Source organism: Sitophilus oryzae, unplaced genomic scaffold (assembly GCF_002938485.1).
Source record: "Sitophilus oryzae breed Bouriz unplaced genomic scaffold, Soryzae_2.0 scaffold_1818_pilon_pilon, whole genome shotgun sequence".
NCBI lineage: Eukaryota > Metazoa > Arthropoda > Insecta > Coleoptera > Curculionidae > Sitophilus > Sitophilus oryzae.
In genome coordinates, this window is record NW_022146522.1 from 63,226 (window position 1) to 82,409 (window position 19,184).

Consider the following 19,184-nt stretch of genomic DNA (forward strand, 5'->3'; position numbering starts at 1 on the left):
TGACACCTACTGTCATTTCTGACAACACTCGCAAAAACTTAGCTGAAACTGCTACAACATATTTTTGAATGAATGTTTAACCCATCAAACAAAAAGTTATAAGCTTTAAAATGTCAAACCAAAATGTATCAACTCCCGTACCTATTCTCTGGTTTTATTGCTTCTGTTTTTCACTGGAGTTTAATATTGAAAAGTACTTCATTAATAAACTGTTAAACACAAGACAGCTCAAGTGAAGATTTGCAGGTCCAATATTAAAACAGACTGAATAATAAATAAACAAATCTAATCAACATTTATATTTTTATAGCTTATAAAACATTCACGATTAATTGTCTTTAGTTTCTTTAAATGTTCTGACTTTAAGAAACAATATGGCTGCATGATAAGTTTATGTGATCCTAAAAAGTCATTCTATTTTAGTTAATGAAATGCATTTACCTTTACTGCCTAACTCCATTATTGCTTTTGGATGTAAACACAAAATATTATTACAAATCTTGTGAAATTAAAATGAGAATTTTTCTGCGTTCATGTTCCGTAATAAGAAAACTTTCAGGGAACCGACAAGTTCCAAACATGTCCAAACAAACACACCTGTACCATGTCGCTCGACAAATGGTTTAAAATCCAATGACTTAGTTACAAATTATTTCAAACCGCGTTTAATCCTTTTCTGTGAGCTTGCAGCTCTGTCAAGACTTTATTTTTTCACAGATGCGTCTCTTAAAAATCGCCACGTTCTTCTGTTAAAATGACAAACTGCCGCTGACAAATTGGTCTCCGTTAAATCAACGGAGCGGTGTTTATAAAAACACCTCTTTGTCCCTAATTCGTGGTACGAAAAATTGTTTTTTTTTATTACCGTAAAATAAAATTTCAGGCGCAAAATAAACTCGCGCTTAAACAGCGTAATAACTAGGCCGGTCAGGCGCTGTAAACAATTTTAAAGGCCATAAGTGGACGTGCGCAAACTAGTAACCTAACTTATGCGCGACTCTGAAAATTGGAACCACAAAGTCGCCACACGATAATTTATAATCTGTATAATCTGTAACAAAAAATAACATTTTATTTTGTAAAAAAAAAAAAAAAAAAAAAAAAAAAAAAAAAAAAAAGAAGAAAAAAAAAAATGAATCAAATCAAAATGTGATAGACCTTTTATTTTAATTACTTTGCTTTTTTACCCCAAATGACAGTAAGAAGTTTGTTGTAATTACTCCATTTAAAACTTCGCACTTTACACATCGATGATATATTCTTCTACACATTGGCATTTCAAAAACAAAAATGATTATAGAAACTATCCTCCCTACAGGTTTTATCTGGCACGTAAACCCTACCAATTGTTTAAACAAATAATCTTGGAAATCGTCAAATTTTCGCGTCGTGTCATTGGTTAACTTTCTATAGACGAGATATGCGTTGATAACGCACGTACTTGCCAGCAGATCAGCCGCCAATCTTCTGTACCTAAAATATACAGCGTTGCAAAAAAGAATATATAATTATTTTAATTTATTCTTTTACCATGTGGTTTCGGCCATTTAATGGATCTCTTTGTGGTGCGAGTTCTCAACCATTTCAAACACATCGGCGCTGCTACTAAAATCTTTTAGAAATTCCGACTGTTTTTTAGTTACAGTTACATTTCCTAAAAATAAATAAAGAAAAATAATACCTTATGAAAAAACCGCGTTTAGTTGGCTTTGTAAGAAAACCGCCTACCGAAATCTCTTTATGGTGAGCTTGTAGACGGTAAGAGGAAACTGGGTGGACAAATTAAAAGGTACAAGTTGATATTTCCAGAAACCTTTAAAGGATTTCTTTATACAATCTCTATGTATAGTATTTTTCCTATATAGAAGGATGTGATTAATAAGTGATAATCATTTAAGTGATTATCGCTTTGTGGCCATATTGTAATTCCGTCGCTATTTTTGAAATACATCAGAAGTCATTTCTGTCGGCTCCACAAAATACTTCATCCCGTCAATTCTTATTGCTAAAATGGCAAAAAAAATATCACAAGCATATATGTACTTTGTTTCGTTGTATAATCTTTTGACTACAACTCGATGTTTCGGAATTACCTAATACTTTTGCTTGACACTCAATGCGATACAGGCAACCGTGTCAGGTAACAGTATTATTCGGTAATCCCAAAACATCTTGTGGTATTACATATCTCCATCTGATAAGCAGAATCAGTGGGAGAAAGCAGTACACAATAGATCGCAGTAAATGGAAGAATTAGAATTAGTTAACAAATACGTGCGGTAATGAGGGATATTTGAATGTCCGGTAGTGGAGAGAAGAGAGATAACACCGCGTCAGAGAGAACACTAAAGAATCCAAGCGATAATTGACCCACGTTAATTTTTGAAGACCGTGTTAGTGGCGCGGCCTTTGGCGTCTAACCCGAACTATGAGCGCATTATCGATATAGCAGGTTGTATTCATACCTATATACTGACGCCAAAAATTTTGCACCTTCTTCTACGAACAAATCTTAATCTTCGGTTTATAACAAAAAATCTTCGAAGCTTTATATCATTTTGTTGACAACGTGATAATCACTATTATTGACCAAACTACAAACCCAACAAAATACTGTTTAGGAACATAAGAATTTATTTAACTCCATAATTTCATTATTCCAAATCCAAGGCTGCAATCTCTTAAGATTTTATCTAAATTTTAATGTATGAACAGGTGATTATTATGTGCACTCACTATTACTATTTACGCATGTTTAAATATCAATGATAAACTACCTTTGGGCCCAAACGCCTGTTCATCTCAAACCACACAACGAATGCCGAATAATCGTTGAATCTGAAATAATCAATACCTAATAATCTTTCTAAAAGAACAGGCACATTCAGTCAAAAACAATTTATTACCCCGATTATCTTTATTTCAACTGACTGTGAAGGTATTCTGAGCCAAGAAATAGTGTTTAATATTAACGTATCAATCCTGTCACGTTTAACTTGCAAAGTTGAAAACTTCCTTTTTGACCGCCTAAACGCCATGCGCGTCTGGGATGCGCAGTGACAAAATAAACTGCCCGTCAAATGCCCCGACCCCACAAGCCCTCAATTTTAGTTATTAGCCTATTCACGTATCGGGTTTTCAGTCACAGAAAAGTTCCTATGTAACCATCTCTACTGCAATAAATATCAAGAGTAATAGCAGTAAATAAGTATTTGTATTGAAACCCAAATGATTGGAAACCAGAATAGCCAACTATTTCAATTCATTTGACTGCTTAGTATTTTAAGGTTGATTGTCACTACCTTCCTATATCAGCTCCCTTTCCCGCTACATAAAATATATCAAGTGTGTTTGCATAATGTACACTATCCGTTCCAGTTTCCCTCTGCCCCGCAAATAAAAATATCGCATGGAAGGAGCGTAATACTATCCATGTATTCATGCATGGTGGAAGGGAAAAGGACTCTAGGGTGGGATCATTGACAGTTCTGTTTAACGATTCATTTGATACATTGAATCGACGAAACCTGTGGATTTGTTGGTCTTTACGGAGCTTATTTTATGTTATTTATTATTTATTCTACTACTGATAGTTGTATAAAGGTAGTAAATCTAGATGGAAATTGTGGCAGAACTTAAATTAACAGTGACACCATCGCGATTTATCGAAAAAGAATTCCAGTTGGCCAGTAGTGCGGTAGATCTCGGCTGCAAATCGAATGAAATAATGGAATTACTTTCGCTAGTAAGTGATTATATAATATACATATCGTAGTAAACCGACTATTTATGAATGCACGAATTAACTAATAATAATAATAATAAGAAGAAGAAAATTTATTGTAATTTGTGTACATAGATTAGATACAACCAAAAGAATTATAAACACAATAAACAAAAAACAAAAGAAAAGAAATATACAAAATTACAAAAAAGACTGGAATACAGCATAACTGATAAAGTTCCAGCCTTGTTTAATGCATTAACATGTAAATAGCAATAATATAAAAAAAAGAATATATAAAAAAGAAATACAGGGTTTGCTTAACAAATTAAAATTCTCAAAGGAAAAGAAGAAACTTAAAATAGAAATTATATGTAAAATTGTTTAGGAAAACACTAAAAAGAAAGAAACGCTGCTCAAGTATAATTTAACATTGTTGATCTAGAAGGTGTCGCTTTAAATGCGATTTAAAACTATGAACTGGCAGGTCTCTAAAACACTTATCGATGCCATTATTTATATAGTTTATAGATATTGTACGTAAATGATCTTTGGAATAATGCTGTTTTATGATAAGGTGGGGAGATGAGCCCTTTATGTCGCAAATTCAAATTTACAGTGAACACTGTTCTAAACTGAACCTTTTCGCTAACAAGGTGGACAATTTGTATCGTTCATAGAATGATATGTTAGTGCGTGATATTTTATTTTTACATTTTCTTATTTGGCTTTTATTTATTATCTGGTCAAAGATTGTGGGGATGTCAAAGAATCCTAGATACGTCAATTTGACTCTAATTTGGTTCAGTAGCGTATCGGATGTTTGTGTTAATAAAATAATATTATAAATTTTACCTATTTTATTACAATTATATACTTTTATTACAATTTTAATAACTACCAATATTTATTCACAACGTTAAATAAACGACAAATTATTGAGCCCAATTCTACCGTTCCATCATAGTTTTGCACTTTTAAATAAAATTATAGGTGCCCGGTGGCGTAGAGGTAGAGCTCTCGTCTACTAATCTCTGGGCGTGTGGGTTCGATTCCCACACCCGATTATCAGCCGACTATTTCATTAAAAATAAAAACAGCTTAAAATTAGGTTTAATTCAGCCTTAAATGAGCAATTTCGGGATTCACAATCCTGAGGTAAAAATAGGCAGTTGAAGCGTAGTGTTAGCCATATTACCTTCCTGTATACCAACGACTTCTAGTATAGCAAGCTGTACCTTGCCATTCCCAAGGCGTTAAACGCTATATACGGAAGCTATTATTATTACATAAGTATTAAAATTTAAACGGCATCGATAAACCGGAATTTAAGTCGGCCATTTGAGTCCCTTCGCGGTGGATCTTAAGATTTTGATATGTCTTTCCTTAATCTTTTATTCTGTCATGTTCTAGCACTCTTTCCTTCCATACATTTTTTGGCGGACGGATTGAAGCGTATCAGAAACAGCGTTGTTAAGTTCTTAGATTTGTGCTAACTCTGTTAACATTTTCTGTTAATAATTGTATCTTTTACCTCTTAATCTTATTACCTTTTTCTTTAAAAGATACAAGTTTGTTAAAACTTTGTAATGATATAAATTGTACAATAAAAAGAATGGAACTGATACGGAACGAAAGCTTACGCTTCTATGTCAATACAATAAAAATACGGAATGGATATGGAATGGAAAGGGAAGGTATAGTGAGAATCAACCTTTAATGGGACATATGGGACATCATATATAAATAAATAAAAATTCTTTACCTTCCCGCCTATTAAGTTCTTCAACTTCGACAGTGTTGTAGGAATGACACGAACTTAATCCACAGCCTCTGAAATCGTCTGTCTTCCATTTAAAAATGGATATGCCCTGTGGATTCTGAAATCCCTTCACCTAAAATTAGCGTAACCATAAAATAATTACAAAATTTCGCAATTCTCGAATTTCTGTTCATTTTGCTCTTAATATCTGTTTAGAACAATTAAGGAATTAAAGAATTTATAATGTAGTGAACAAAGAGAGAAGAGTAAACATGTTGCCAAAAGTATGAAGAAACCGAGAAACTGTGCACAGTGCTAAGAGACGTGGAAAAGGATATGGCAGCTTCGTCGCGATTGAAACGGTCGCGCCGCATAACGAAGTTAAGGAAGTAGAGGACAATCGTAGAAAGACATCATGCGGTCAGCTTCAGGATTTAATTACGTCTCATTATATTGTATTTGTTTATTGAATCATTGTTATTTCCCTTATAGCTTCTACATTTTTAAATGCAAGTTAGAAATTAAACGACTCTAAAATGTTTAGAAGTTTCATTTTTGGTAAAAAATAAGTTAGTGCTCGATAGTTGCGCTATTAAAACTCAAAAATCGGTATCTCGAAATCTATTAGAAATTATTGATTGAACTTACTTAATGTTTTTGCTACATTTTAGTATGTGAAAATCTTTACAAACAAAAAATTTACACGATTTCTGAAAATTGCCGTGTACTAAAAGTTCATAACTGCGTTTTTTAAATGTTTTTAATGCAAAAAAAACAATTTTTCTCCTTTAAACATTTTGTTAAGTATTTTAGTTTTTTGCTGGTGCAGTTATTGAAACTATAAAACACTCAGGTACGAGGTTTTTGTGTGATGTAACGCTGATTCGGGTAGTAAAAATTAAATGAAAAAGAACTCGAACTGGGCTTCGCGTTGTGTTCTAACAATTTCAAATGTTAATGCAATAAAATTCAATAACCCGACTTTCCCGGATATTCAACTCTCCCGAATCAACATTTTATAGTTCACAGCTTCTCACATCGATTTCACTAAAAACAAAAATGGAATTAAGCAGTTCGACGAAACAAGTGAGTAAACCAAGTGCCCTTTACATAATCAAAAAATGAAATAGACATATACTGAGAGGATAAAATATAATTTGCAATATTAATGAGTCTTTTTTTAACCAACTAGCGCTTAAATTTTTTATGAATATATTCTAATTCTAAAAACCTTCGAAAATTTCGTTATAGCCGAAATAGTCCTAGTTATGTCCGCACTAGAAAACCCGGTGCGTAAAACTATGCTCGCTATCACAGTTGAACTCATCTAAAAAGTTTTATCAGCTTCAATAATAAATTATAATAAAAATTAGACCTTCTGAAGATATCCAAATATTTACTTTTTTATTTTATTTTTAGAATTTTCACAACACTTTTAGAATAACTATATAAAGTTTTTTTCGTATACTTGCTATATTTAAACCCTTGTGTTTGTATATACCGATTGTTTACGATATTCTATGATGGTGGCAGCACCGGCGGAGAATGCACCAAGCCTATAGATTTCATCTAGTTATACTTCCGAAAAAAACTCGCAGAAATAAGCAGTGGCGCAACTAGGGAGGGGCTATGAGGGACTACATTAGGAAAAGGTGCATCTGTGTCACCCAATGACTAAAGAATACAAGGACAAATAGTAATCGAGACCAAACTGTGACCATTCTTCCAAACAGTGCTGTGGCACATATTTTTCTTAACATAGCCGCTTGAAGCGATATTTATATTTTTGGTAAATATTTTCACTACGCCTCTGGTGTGTCCTGTGGTATCATACTAATTAATTACGAAAAAAACGTATTAAAATGTTAACAAATGGTACAAAACTAGTATCGACGTATAGCACATATCAAGTACATCTAATGTCAGAAAAATAATTATCGAATTCAATGAAAAAACGCTAAAAAGGTGTAGTGGACCGTTTATTTCCCTATAAAACCTAACTCCCGGATCTTTCTTATCATTGCGCCTTTTACACTTGAAAGCTGAACAAATTACCATTGTAATAAAGTTTATACAAAGTTCACTACACACAACCAACTATTAAAAATCGCTAAAATTGTCGCTGATGACCAGCTAATGATTCATTCGTTATGTCCAAAAAATGGCGTCTAAAGGTCACAAATTTTGCTGCAGCCCGTATAGGGCCGTTACATGTCCTTGTATTCTTTAATCATTGGTGTCACCGATAATTGTGGCGACGTCACAACAGCACAGCGTACAACCAGCGTCGTATTTTTCTTTCTCTAAGGCTAAGAACATAGTGGAGCGACGAGGATAGCGGCGAGCAAGCAGCGCAACATCGCGTCCAAAACAAACCTGTGAAGACAAGTACGTGCGAACATGGTAAAGCGATCTGCTCGAGCGGTTAGATCGAGCGGTTAGATCGAGCGGAGAGATCGATTCAAATAATTTTGTTTTCGTCGCTCTGTCGCGCTGTAAAAAATGATAGATTCTCAAAAATTAATAGATTTAGTATTTGTAAGAGAGATTTTACGGGATCAGAAAGATAGTAATCACCATAACCGGTACATTTTAGATAAGTTATGAGATGATGTGGGAACAAATTTTCTTAAGGTTATAAAACTTGCCATACTTTCTCAGGTTTTTGAAAATTTCATCTAACCAAATGTTTGCGGCACTACTGCCCAGAATTTTAGCCACATTTTAAATTCTCAATAAGCAAATGAAAATAATAAATTTGGACAAGTATCTCGCTATTCCTCGCCGCTCTACTATGTTTCAACACCTCGAGGCTTGCTCGACGCGGTATCGCGCTACTTGCTCACCGCTATCCTCGTCGCTCCACTATGTTCTTAGCCTTAGTTAATAAGATCTCAAAAGGATTCATTCCACACATGTAAATACCGACCCAAGAATGAAGCTTGCCAACGCGGTATAGACAGTTAGAGCGCTTTCACACACGCTGGCAAAATCGGCCGACCCCGGCACAGGTGTGTGTACAAGCGGTCTTACTCAAAACAACAATTCTCACTTACTTCGTTATTTTGTAACTTTAACTTCTTAACTTTTTCGGGAATGCTTTTCGACTTCTTACGTATCGGACCGACAACGTGCGTTTTCCTACTGACTAAATTCTGCGCTATATCCACGGAAATAAATAGGTCGTCGAAAATAACCATTCTTCCCTGGTTTAAGTAATCTTTTAACAGCTCCAAAACGGCCTGTTTCTTTTTACCATCGTCCGTCAAATAGGTCGGAGGCATAGCAACCACCTTGTAAATGTACGTTTCGTTGTCGACCAATTTTAAAATTATTTGCGCTCTTTTGGGACTGTCGGCCAATTTCTGAAAAATATAGCGCTGTCGCAGGTACAAAGTCGATTTACCTACAAAAGTATAGTTTTTTAAATAAAAAAGTCACAATAGTTTTTTTAATAATTTTTATACAAGGTGGCCCGAATTGTATTCGGTAAACTTTATATTCTGCAGATAAAAATGAGTAAAAAAAAATCGTGTAAATAAAATAATAATAATAATAATAAAATAAATAATAAATAATCGTGTAATGTCCTAAAATGCTTCGTTTCGGAGATACAGGGTGTAGAAGTTTCAGTTTTAATTCCATTTTTTCCAAATAATTTCTTAACTAGCGTCGATATTTGGATAACAGTTGGTATCTGGGAGATTTTTGATACGATAAATTTAATTTCTATGTCAAATGACTTCTACTTGTAGCCACCTACATATTTTTTAACTGGTTTGAGGAGTAATAACTTTTCGTCCGTACCTGTATAAAACTACCGAGTGAAAAAAAAATATTTTTCCGTCTTTTTTACGCAGAAAAAAAGTTTTCTTTGTAAAAATTGCTACGAGAAATGGTTCTCGAGATATTTGAAATCAAAATAATCAATAAATGTCAACATTAACAAAAATTGAAATTTTATGACAGTATATGAAATTTTATGACAGTATCACAAATTATATTTGACAATAAGCTTCATATAAAAACCTAAAGCTTCATTCAGAACCTCGAAATCAGTAGAATAAATTAGTAGTTTCAATTAGCCGTAGAAGTTTGTTCACCTAATTTTAATGTAACCATTCAGAACGTCATAATTAGTGGTAGTAATTTTCAATTATTGGAAAAAGTTAACAATTGACTTTTCCACTAATTATACTTCAAAATTTGCGAGGAATGTCATTTTGGCCTTTGATTATCACCCGTCAAGAAAAATTTTGGTTAGAAATCAAATTGTTTATTCTCTATGGAAACAACAGACTACCGCAAGCTGTTGCTAGGATATTTTATTAATTTTAATTGTGTTTTTTAAACATTATGAATGATCGTAAACTAAAAAGTATGAAGTGTAATTGAAACCACTAATTTATTCCACTAATTGGGAGGTTCTGAATGAAGCTTAAAAGATTAAATAAATTTTAAATTAATTTACATTCAGGTTTATTAAAGGGTTTATTTTTGACTGACAACCTCTAACGGACAAACGAAGCACTTTTTAAAAAAAATATGTAGTTGTTATATGGCCACAAAATCTTTCTGTCTATTTTGTATGTTTTGGAAAAGAAAAATTCTCCAATTTTTTTTTCTCTAAAACTATTAGTACGAGAGCTAGCAACGTCGGAAAAACAAGTATTTTAAGACGTCTGGCTCTTTGATATATCTTTTCTATGCTCTTTAGAACAGCATGCGGCCCGTCTGACTGCCGGTAAACGTTGCGTTCCATACTGCGCATTGAAAGAAGATCCTATATTTTTATTAGTCATTTAAATTCTAGTATTGAATATAAACCGACCGAGTCTCCATAGCTCAGCGGGCTAGAGGTTCCGCCTATCAAGCGAGGAGTCAGAGTTCGAATCCAGGTCAGGGTAAAAACTTTTTTATTTTATTTTGGTTTATATTCTGATAGTAAAGAATTAAATATTTGTTTTTTTTTTTGAATCACCAGGATTATTTAATACTTTACTATCAGAATATAAACGAAAATAAATAAAAAAGTCTTTGCCCTGACCCGGATTCGAACTCTGAATCCTCGGTTCGTAGTCGAAAACTCTACACACTGCGCTATGGAGACATGTTCGATTTGTATTCAATACTAGAATTTATAGGACTAAATTAAAAAAAATATATAGGATCTTCTTCTGATGCGCAGTAGTGAACGCAAAGGGTATCGGCAGCCAGACGGGCCGCATGCTGTTCCAGAGAGCATAGTAAAAGATATTAAATAGAAAAAAAGTATAATATTTAATAAAAAAAGATAAATTTTTTGTTGATGTTTAATTATGAACAATTTTGAATATTAAAATTTTGATCATCTCACACACTGGTCAAAGGTCAAGTATTTAATATTTTATAACTCTAAAATTATATCTATTTACTGCGTACTGTTCTAAAATTGTCCATGTATATTCTTTTTGTAATTTTAAAGACTTAAATTTTTTTGAATTGCATTATTTGTATTGTGTATTTTTTGTTGTTTGTATTTTTTTTGTGATTTTGTTGTTTGTGAGTGCTTTGTCGATAAAGCTGTTTTGGCTTTTTGTACAATAAAGCGTTGTTTGTTTGTTTGTATATCAAAGAGCCAGCTTTCTTAAAATACTTTCTCGAATACGTTGCTAGCTCTTAGACTATATGCGATGTAGCATTTTTTACAAGAGACAAAAATGTAGTAAATACTAGAAGGACAAATTTATAGAAAAAAATCGGTCAAGAGTGGAAAATATTAATACTAAAATTTAGGTAAGGATGGGGGTAGTTTTCAACCTTCCCGTACTTTGTCTTGAATTTTGTTGTAAGTCATTTTTTAAAACACTAAACACTAAAAAAAACAACAACTAAAAATAGACACCCGAAAATCTCATTTAAATCGGAACAATGGTTCTTAAAATATTAAAAAAATGTTTTTATTTTTTAAAGTTTGATGCCCTTTACCGGGCAAACAAAGCACTTTTGTATGGAGGTAAATTGTACCCAATGAACTTATTTTGATTACAAAAATACATAGTAGTTCTAGTATGTATTTTTGGAATGTTAGGACACCCTGTATATCGAGGGTCACAGTGCAGTAACTTGTATCATTTTTAATACAATTTTCCAGGAAATTCCAAAAACATACCCAATTTTACATTAAATTATTATAATTTTTTTAAAGGATTTATTATCTTATAGAGCCGAGATATCAATACTTTATTACCAAAAGAAATATTTTGAATTATTTTTGTGAAAATATCGCAAAATTTTTTTTAAAAAATAATATAATTTTATTAAAAAAATCATACGAGGTCCTGCCTTGTGACCCTCGATATGTTTTCATAAGGCAACCTCTGAATAATTTATTATGAAAAATCAATATCTTACTCACCCACAAACAAAACGCGCCCCGGTGTTTTGTATTTAGCAAAATTAGCGTTCAACATGCGAAGAAGCACATTAATCTTTGAAAACTTCCCTTGCTCCTCGCCAAATCTCCAAAAAGTAATCAGTCTCTTAAAACGTGTCTCTGTCATTACATACCCTGCTATTGGACCTCTTGTATTCCTATCACCCGACCAAAAATATTTTGAACCAAGTGAAGCTAAAAATATATTTAAATTTAAAAAAAAAAATTGAAGTGTAAGAATTAAGAATACCAACATACCTCTAAATGCTTTCAAGTTCATAAAAATTAACAAACCAATAAATTCCCTCATTTCAGTGGGTGTAACATCCATCCATCCGGTTAAGAAGTCTTTATGGTATCCCGGTCTAATAAATTTACTTCTTGCAAATTTATTTGTTTCAGTAACTAATAAATTTATTATATCATCATCGACAAATAAATTAAAGCAATGTAAAGGAGTTATAGTCTCTTTTATGTTAATGTTTGTTAACTGAGAGTTACCAGAAAATTCGAATTTATGAATTTTTTGTTCGTCTATTTGATTCCATTGGTCTTGTGCAGCTTTTTTTCTACGCTTACCAGTCTGCTAGAAATCAAACACAGATAAAAAAAAATACTTATTCACTGGTAGTATAGTTCAACCCCAGAAACACGTCTATGAGTTTTTTTTCGCGAAAATTCTTTTTTGAAAATTCGGAATTTTTTGAAAATTTTTTTTGGATTTTTTTAGTTAAAAAACATAATTTCTTGATAATATGGCAACATAGGTAATAGATTAAATTTACACTAAAGAAAATCCAGAAAAGATCCAGTGGCTCTCAAATTTTGAGCAAAAAATATTTTTTTTTGAAAATTTTCAAAGTAAAATAACTCCGTTATTTTGGACTTATTTGAAAAACTATAATGAGAAAATATGTTTCTTTTATCGAGATCTACCACCCCCTAAAATACTTGCACTTATTTCTGGGACACTCTGTATATACAGGGTTGTTCACCACATACGACACGGAGTATTATCATTATAGTTAAACGATTAGATTTTTGCAAATTCTAACTTTTGGGTTCGTTGAAGGACTATTAGAGCTACAATTTAAAAATATTTTTGAAGAAACAGAGTGTCCCAAATAAACAAAAAATATCAAAGTTGTATTTTTTTAAATGGAACACCCTGTATATTATTACATTTTTAGTTTCTACAATTAAAATAAATGTAAATTTGATTACGGTTTAGCGCATTTTAATCTTCCCGTTTTTGAAATATTTTCTGGTTTTTGTCAAAATATACAGTAATAATTTTAATGCTTCATTTTTCTGTAGGCGTATTTAAGTTTTTTAAACCAAATATTGTACTGAAGTATTCCTATTTACTGAATTGTGTGTTGCAATAATAAAAATTATACTACCTTACACAAAGTGTCTAAAAATTTATTTTAAATAATTACTAACTTTAAACAGCAATAATTTGTTTAATCTAAATGGAACACCCTGTATATTATATATTTATAAAAATCAGATGCACAATTTAATTGTCTATCAAATTGTATTATACCATTTTTTACCTATCTCTTCAAGTTTTCGTAGAAAATGCATTTTCTTATACTTTAGATCTCATTTATCAATATACTCATAGAATATTGACATTTTAGATTATTTTTAAAGGTGTAACAAATTTTTAAAGAGTACAGATACTAATATTGTCGATATAGTTCGTTTATTTTATTAAAAAATATATAAAAAAACTATTTAAATTATTGTTAAAAAGGACCAATTACTATGATTCCAGTATTCAAACTACATTAACACACTGTTTGTGTTGATTAATAATAATTGTCCCAAATACTAAAAAAGTGAACTATGTATGTGTATTAGACAGTGTGGTAAAAAGGAACACCTTAAAATTTGTATTTCATTTTTTAACGAATGCTTATTTATAACAAGACGTTATAATAACAGAGACGTTCATTTTTATAACTTATTATTATTATTGATTTCTGATCCACATTTAGTTAGAATAATTTATTAATTTACACAATTAAGTATGTAATTAATATATGTTAATTAATATTTGGGCGGAAATAATGGTTATGATATTTACATATTACATATTGTATACAAATGGACTAGTAATATTATCGTTTTTAGCATCTGTACACTTTGTACATTTGTTGCTTTAAAAACAATCTAAACTGTCAATATTCCATTGGTATACAATTATATAAATGAGGTCTAAATTATAAGAAAATGCATTTTCTACGAAAACTTGAAGAGATAGGTAAAAAATGGTAAAATACAATTTGATAGACATTTATATTGTACATCTGATTCTCCTAAAATATACAGGGTGTTCCATTTAAATTAAACAAGTTATTGCCATTTAAAGCTAGAAATTATTTATAATAAATTTTTAGACAGTCTGTATGAGGTAGTATTATTTTTATTATTGCAACACAATAACTGATCGATAAACTTCAGTAAACAATTAGTATTAAAAATTTTGATACCCTTGGAGAAATAAAGTCTTAAAATTTTTACTGCAATTTCACAAAATTGAAAATATTTCAATTTGAGTGAGATAAACTTTAATCAAATTTACCTTTATTTTAGAGATGAAAAAAAACAGAAACTAAAAATGTAATAATATACAGGGTGTTTCATTTAAAAAATTACAACTTGGATATTTTTTATTTATTTGGGACACTCTGTGTCTTGTAAAAATATTTTGAAATTGTAGCCCTAATAGTTCTTTAACAAACCCAAAACTTACAATTTCTAAAAATCTAATCGTTTAGCTACAAGACTCCTTGTGGTGAACATCCCTGTATATAACACAGATCAGAAATTGATAGAAAATAATTCTTACAGTCTCTACGTCCGCGTCCGCCTTGTCATCAACTTTAGATTCATCATCCGAGATTTGACATGAACTATCTGAACTCCACAAGTCAAAATCATCTTGATCATCATCAGAATCAAATTCTGAATGATCTGACTGTACGATGGTCGTTTTAGAGGCAGGAGGTTGACTATAAAGAATCATAATATTCAGATTTTCGTGACAGAACATAGAAAAGTATTGTTAATAATGATATTAAGTACCTAAGACTTTGGCCAGCAAAGCCCGAGCTGTTGCTTCCACTTGCACTACTGGTTGAAGGTAAATTATGGTCAGCAGACACTTGCATCCTTTCTAAAGCGCTAATATTCTGACTTAATTCTACATTAACTGGAAGATTTACTTGATTTTCCGGCCTAGAATCGGTTTCCATGTCCATGTTCTCCGCCATTTAAATAGTAAAATATTACTTAATATAGTGATAATAGTAATATGGAGTATTATTTATATGAATTATACTTAAAATATTATTTAATTCTTAACTGTTTAACAATACCCGGCCGTGAAAATGCCGTGTAAATAAATAAACAACAATAAACAATTCAAGTTAGAAAATGTCAATAATGCCAAACACATGCCAATGCCAAATTGCCAAACACAGATGACAAGTTTGACATTTATTAACATGATGACATCTTAAAGAAATCTGTAATCCTATGTTATACTTTAGTTAAGTTACAATCTCATAGAGGACATTTAAATTAAAAATATTACCGCTTAATTTGATTTAAATATCGTCACGATTTTAAAATATTGTTTTATTCTGTTATTGTTTTATTCAAAGTTTTATTCGCTTCAATTTTGTTTTTGCCTTATTATCGCTTTTGACAACATAAGTTTGTTTGACAGAAAATATGGCAAATAATTAGCTACGTACTCCTATGACACTCAACTTCAAAATTATTTGTAAGAAAATGGAACAAAACTATTTAATTTCAATATTTCTTTTTATATACTTATCAGAAAAAATAGTAAACGCTCAGAACGATGTACAAAGTAAAAAAGTTTATATTCCCCCTGGAAATATCCAATTTCCCTATGGGGATGAATATCAGATAAACACAAATATAAACCTTAACGAAATAAATAGAGTAAGAAACTTCTATTACACCTCTTCATAAGTAACCGAATTTTATAATACGTAGATTGTATGTACAGATACGCAATTTTTTATACCACCCCAAGGAAAATGTCCTTTTCCGCCCGAAGACCCTTCAGATATGAAATTAACCTGCCCATATATTAACTGTCCAGAGTTTAAAAGTTTTGGATTATCAGATACGGAAACTTTAGGGCAAGTCGAATAATTTATTTGAATTATCTTAATAAATAACACATATTTATTTTACTGTATATTTTTAGTGATGAAATAGTACCACCCGCAGTTCAATGCAAAATATGTGACGTAAAACAAACTTCGGATAATGAGGCAGTTCTCCTGAGCTGCTCACATTGTTATGATATCGTCGCTCCCGGCCAACAACCACGTTTAAATGAAAAAGACATTCTATATCGAATCTATTTTATAGAAATAGCCAACTATACTTCTGTAAATATAACTGGCGAAGAAAACTTCTAATGTTCCTTAATAGAATAATACCAGGTATATGTTAATTTGTGAATAAAAACGGTGTAGATTTTATTACAATTTTATTTCTGCTAGAAACATAGTTTAAATAGCTTTAAGGTACATATTATAAGTATCAATACTGCTTTTAGCAACTTCACAAGCAAATGTAGCATCACAATCCTTAATTAAAGTAGTAAGAGCAACGTAATTAGGTTTTTTGGGATCATATTGAGCCCTACCTAATTTTACTAAAAACTCATGTCTCTCCTTTATGCGTTTCGCTCGACAAGTAAAAACTTCTGCATTTTGTATAATCTGTTCTAATGAAATATTCATTGTGTTGTGAACATAATCAAATACTTCTAATAATCTATTCTGACCTAAAAATGTATATTAGAACTATATTAAAACTTCAGAAAACTTATCAAATACTTAACCTATTGTAAATATATTGGGCTTATTTAAAATTAGTGTTTTCATGTCATCTTGACTAAAACCCATTTCTTGCTTCACGGCAAATATATTTAACTTAATTTTTTCTTGATCATATGTAATCAGTCTGGGCTTAATAAATGCAATTTGACGAACCTCATTGCCAGACAGTGTAAATTCTTTTTGAATGAATCCCAATTTTTCATCGATCTCTTGAGTACTAAAATTAAGTTATATTTTCAATCATTGATTACAATATATATCATACACACTTTACCTGTAACTCAGCCAAAATGGATTTTTTTTAACAATTCTTTGTATCATATCATCAGTAAAATGTTTGAACTTTAAGTAGGTTATTCTTACATTTAAATCGTTAAGATTTTCTTTAAATATAAATGGATTCTTTGTTACCAATAGACCAATATCTTCTTTCTCCAAACCAAGCTCGTTTAAAAAATATAAATGGTCTTTTATATCATCAAATTTTAATGTTAAAATGAATGTTACAGCCTTGGGGATTTTCTTTTCAATTAAATGTAAATTTACACCCAATTTAACAAATTGCTCAATTATTTCAGATTTGTTTGCATATGAAGCAACATTAAACGTGGGTTTCAAATACGTAGAAATATGAGATATATCCTGAGAAAGAGGTTCTAACAAATTCGCTTTACTAATTTCATTATTTGGATCTTCAGCACTTTTCTGTAAACATTCATCACTTTCTTCCGTGGCTCTCGTTAAATGGGAAATAAAACATCTTCGAAATTGTACTCTGGTTTCACGAAATCTTAAAAGCTGTTTTAACATATTATTAATAAAATAAATTCATAAAAATTGTAAACAAAAATCATAGACAAACAAAAAAACAAAAATCCTAAGCAAAAATCTTAAAATTTAATTTAACCCTACTTTTTTACAAAAATAATGTGACGCTCCCTAGTTGTGAGTAATCGAATGAAACAACAGATGCAATCTATGATATTGCGCAGGTTGGTCGCTACGTCACAGGTGATAACAGGCGCTATTGGTCAGCACGCCCGCGCGCCAGTTCAAATCGAATAAAATATTCTTAAATGAAATTATAGTTTTAATTGTTTCATGTTCAAAACATTTTTACAGATTCCCTTTTTCAGTTGAAAGAAATTGACAATCAAGGCGGATGAAACTAAGCATTTGAATTTTGGAAACACGGCGGGAGTTTCTGCCAGTAGAGGGATAGATGGCGCTGCGTAGAAATTATCTAAAGTCCAAGATATTCTTATAAACCTGTTTTTTCAAGTTTATATACCGTCATGAATTATCGCTAAGCAAGTTACTGTGGAGCAGTGCGTAAGGAGTCGGGCTAGAAAGCGAGAGACCGGAGTTCGAATCTCGGCCGGGACATAACTTTTTATTTATTTTTTTAAATACTGTTGTATTCTATAGTTTTTTTTGTAGTATAAAAAAAGAACTATTTATTCTGTTATTTTTTAATCTCCGTTATTAATATAAATTGATTGTTGGTACAATACCTCATTTAATATAAAATAATCTACTTTTTGAAATGTATCGGGCCCTAATTGTACCTAAAAGTAATATATTTTTAGTGATATACCATATTGTAAACTATTTAATATTTCAGTCACTTAAAAAGCTAATTTGCATTGAATAATTGTCTACCATTAAAGGAAATTTGAGCTATAATATAATCCTCGATGGGCATATTCTGGGTATGCAAATACTTCCTCTAAATTTTGGGTGTCGTTCAACCAATTTATTCTCAAAACCTGAAACATCTACATATAAAAAGAAGCACAGGTCACTAATTATAATAAACTTCACCCTTGGAATTACTTCTATCACAATTACAATACGTTCATCTGCATTGGCATTTTCTACTTTTCGATGGGAAACAATAAACTTCCCAACATTTTTTAAATGATGTAATAATTCCTCTTGTGGTTACTTTTCCATAGATAACCTCATCTCTGTCCTCATGTGAATTCAGAGGCAATGAACATGAAAATTATTTACCATAAACATCGCAAACTAAAAACCTAATAAAGAATTTTATACCGAATATAGAAATAAATTTAGTATTCTTACCTATTATCGACCAAATCCATGTTAATAGGTAATTATTATTTTTAAATATATTTTTGGAACTGCTGGTTTTAGTAATTATTAAATTAAATGAACTAAAGTCTTAAAAATAAACAATTCTTAACCATAACCCCAAAAAATGCAGATCTCCTGTCAACTTTCTTTATTTTTTATTTATTCATTATTTTCATAGTGACGAGTTACAAATTTTTCGTGTTTTATTCTTTTGTACCATGGTTGTGAGTAATCGAATGAAATCCACAGATGCAATCTAGAATTTTTTTTATTGATTTTGGGGGC

At 31.2% G+C, this 19,184-nt stretch overlaps 3 protein-coding genes across 3 annotated transcripts; 1 reads left to right on the forward strand and 2 right to left on the reverse strand.

The window, feature by feature from the left end:
- Positions 1-1,547: 1,547 nt before the first annotated feature.
- Positions 1,548-15,383, reverse strand: LOC115883164 (piggyBac transposable element-derived protein 2-like). The gene is made up of 7 exons (XM_030901471.1): positions 14,998-15,383; positions 14,762-14,924; positions 12,160-12,487; positions 11,884-12,096; positions 8,543-8,892; positions 5,490-5,619; positions 1,548-1,654 (listed from the first exon to the last, which is right to left on the reverse strand). Exons 1-7 carry the CDS (start codon positions 15,183-15,185, stop codon positions 1,548-1,550), a joined length of 1,479 nt encoding a protein of 492 aa, XP_030757331.1. The 5' UTR covers positions 15,186-15,383.
- A 248-nt stretch (positions 15,384-15,631) lies between these two features.
- LOC115883143 lies at positions 15,632-16,436 on the forward strand. Its single transcript, XM_030901458.1, has 3 exons — positions 15,632-15,885; positions 15,940-16,088; positions 16,157-16,436. Exons 1-3 carry the CDS (start codon positions 15,676-15,678, stop codon positions 16,371-16,373), a joined length of 576 nt encoding a protein of 191 aa, XP_030757318.1. The 5' UTR covers positions 15,632-15,675; the 3' UTR covers positions 16,374-16,436.
- Positions 16,428-17,719, reverse strand: LOC115883142 (transcription termination factor 3, mitochondrial). The gene is made up of 3 exons (XM_030901457.1): positions 17,074-17,719; positions 16,802-17,016; positions 16,428-16,744 (listed from the first exon to the last, which is right to left on the reverse strand). The coding sequence occupies exons 1-3, from the start codon at positions 17,607-17,609 to the stop codon at positions 16,467-16,469; spliced, it is 1,029 nt and encodes a 342-aa protein (XP_030757317.1). The 5' UTR covers positions 17,610-17,719; the 3' UTR covers positions 16,428-16,466.
- Positions 17,720-19,184: the final 1,465 nt, after the last annotated feature.

Coding starts and splice junctions, on each gene's coding strand:
- LOC115883164 (XM_030901471.1), bottom strand. CDS start 15,185: ATGGCGGAGAACATGGACATGGAAACCGATTCTAGGCCGGAAAATCAA. Junction 14,925..14,997: donor TTTGCTGGCCAAAGTCTTAG/GTACTTAATATC, acceptor GATTCTTTATAG/TCAACCTCCTGCCTCTAAAA. Junction 12,097..12,159: donor GAACTTGAAAGCATTTAGAG/GTATGTTGGTAT, acceptor ATATATTTTTAG/CTTCACTTGGTTCAAAATAT.
- LOC115883143 (XM_030901458.1), top strand. CDS start 15,676: ATGACACTCAACTTCAAAATTATTTGTAAGAAAATGGAACAAAACTAT. Junction 15,886..15,939: donor ACCTTAACGAAATAAATAGA/GTAAGAAACTTC, acceptor TATAATACGTAG/ATTGTATGTACAGATACGCA. Junction 16,089..16,156: donor TCAGATACGGAAACTTTAGG/GCAAGTCGAATA, acceptor GTATATTTTTAG/TGATGAAATAGTACCACCCG.
- LOC115883142 (XM_030901457.1), bottom strand. CDS start 17,609: ATGTTAAAACAGCTTTTAAGATTTCGTGAAACCAGAGTACAATTTCGA. Junction 17,017..17,073: donor CCATTTTGGCTGAGTTACAG/GTAAAGTGTGTA, acceptor ACTTAATTTTAG/TACTCAAGAGATCGATGAAA. Junction 16,745..16,801: donor GCCCAATATATTTACAATAG/GTTAAGTATTTG, acceptor ATACATTTTTAG/GTCAGAATAGATTATTAGAA.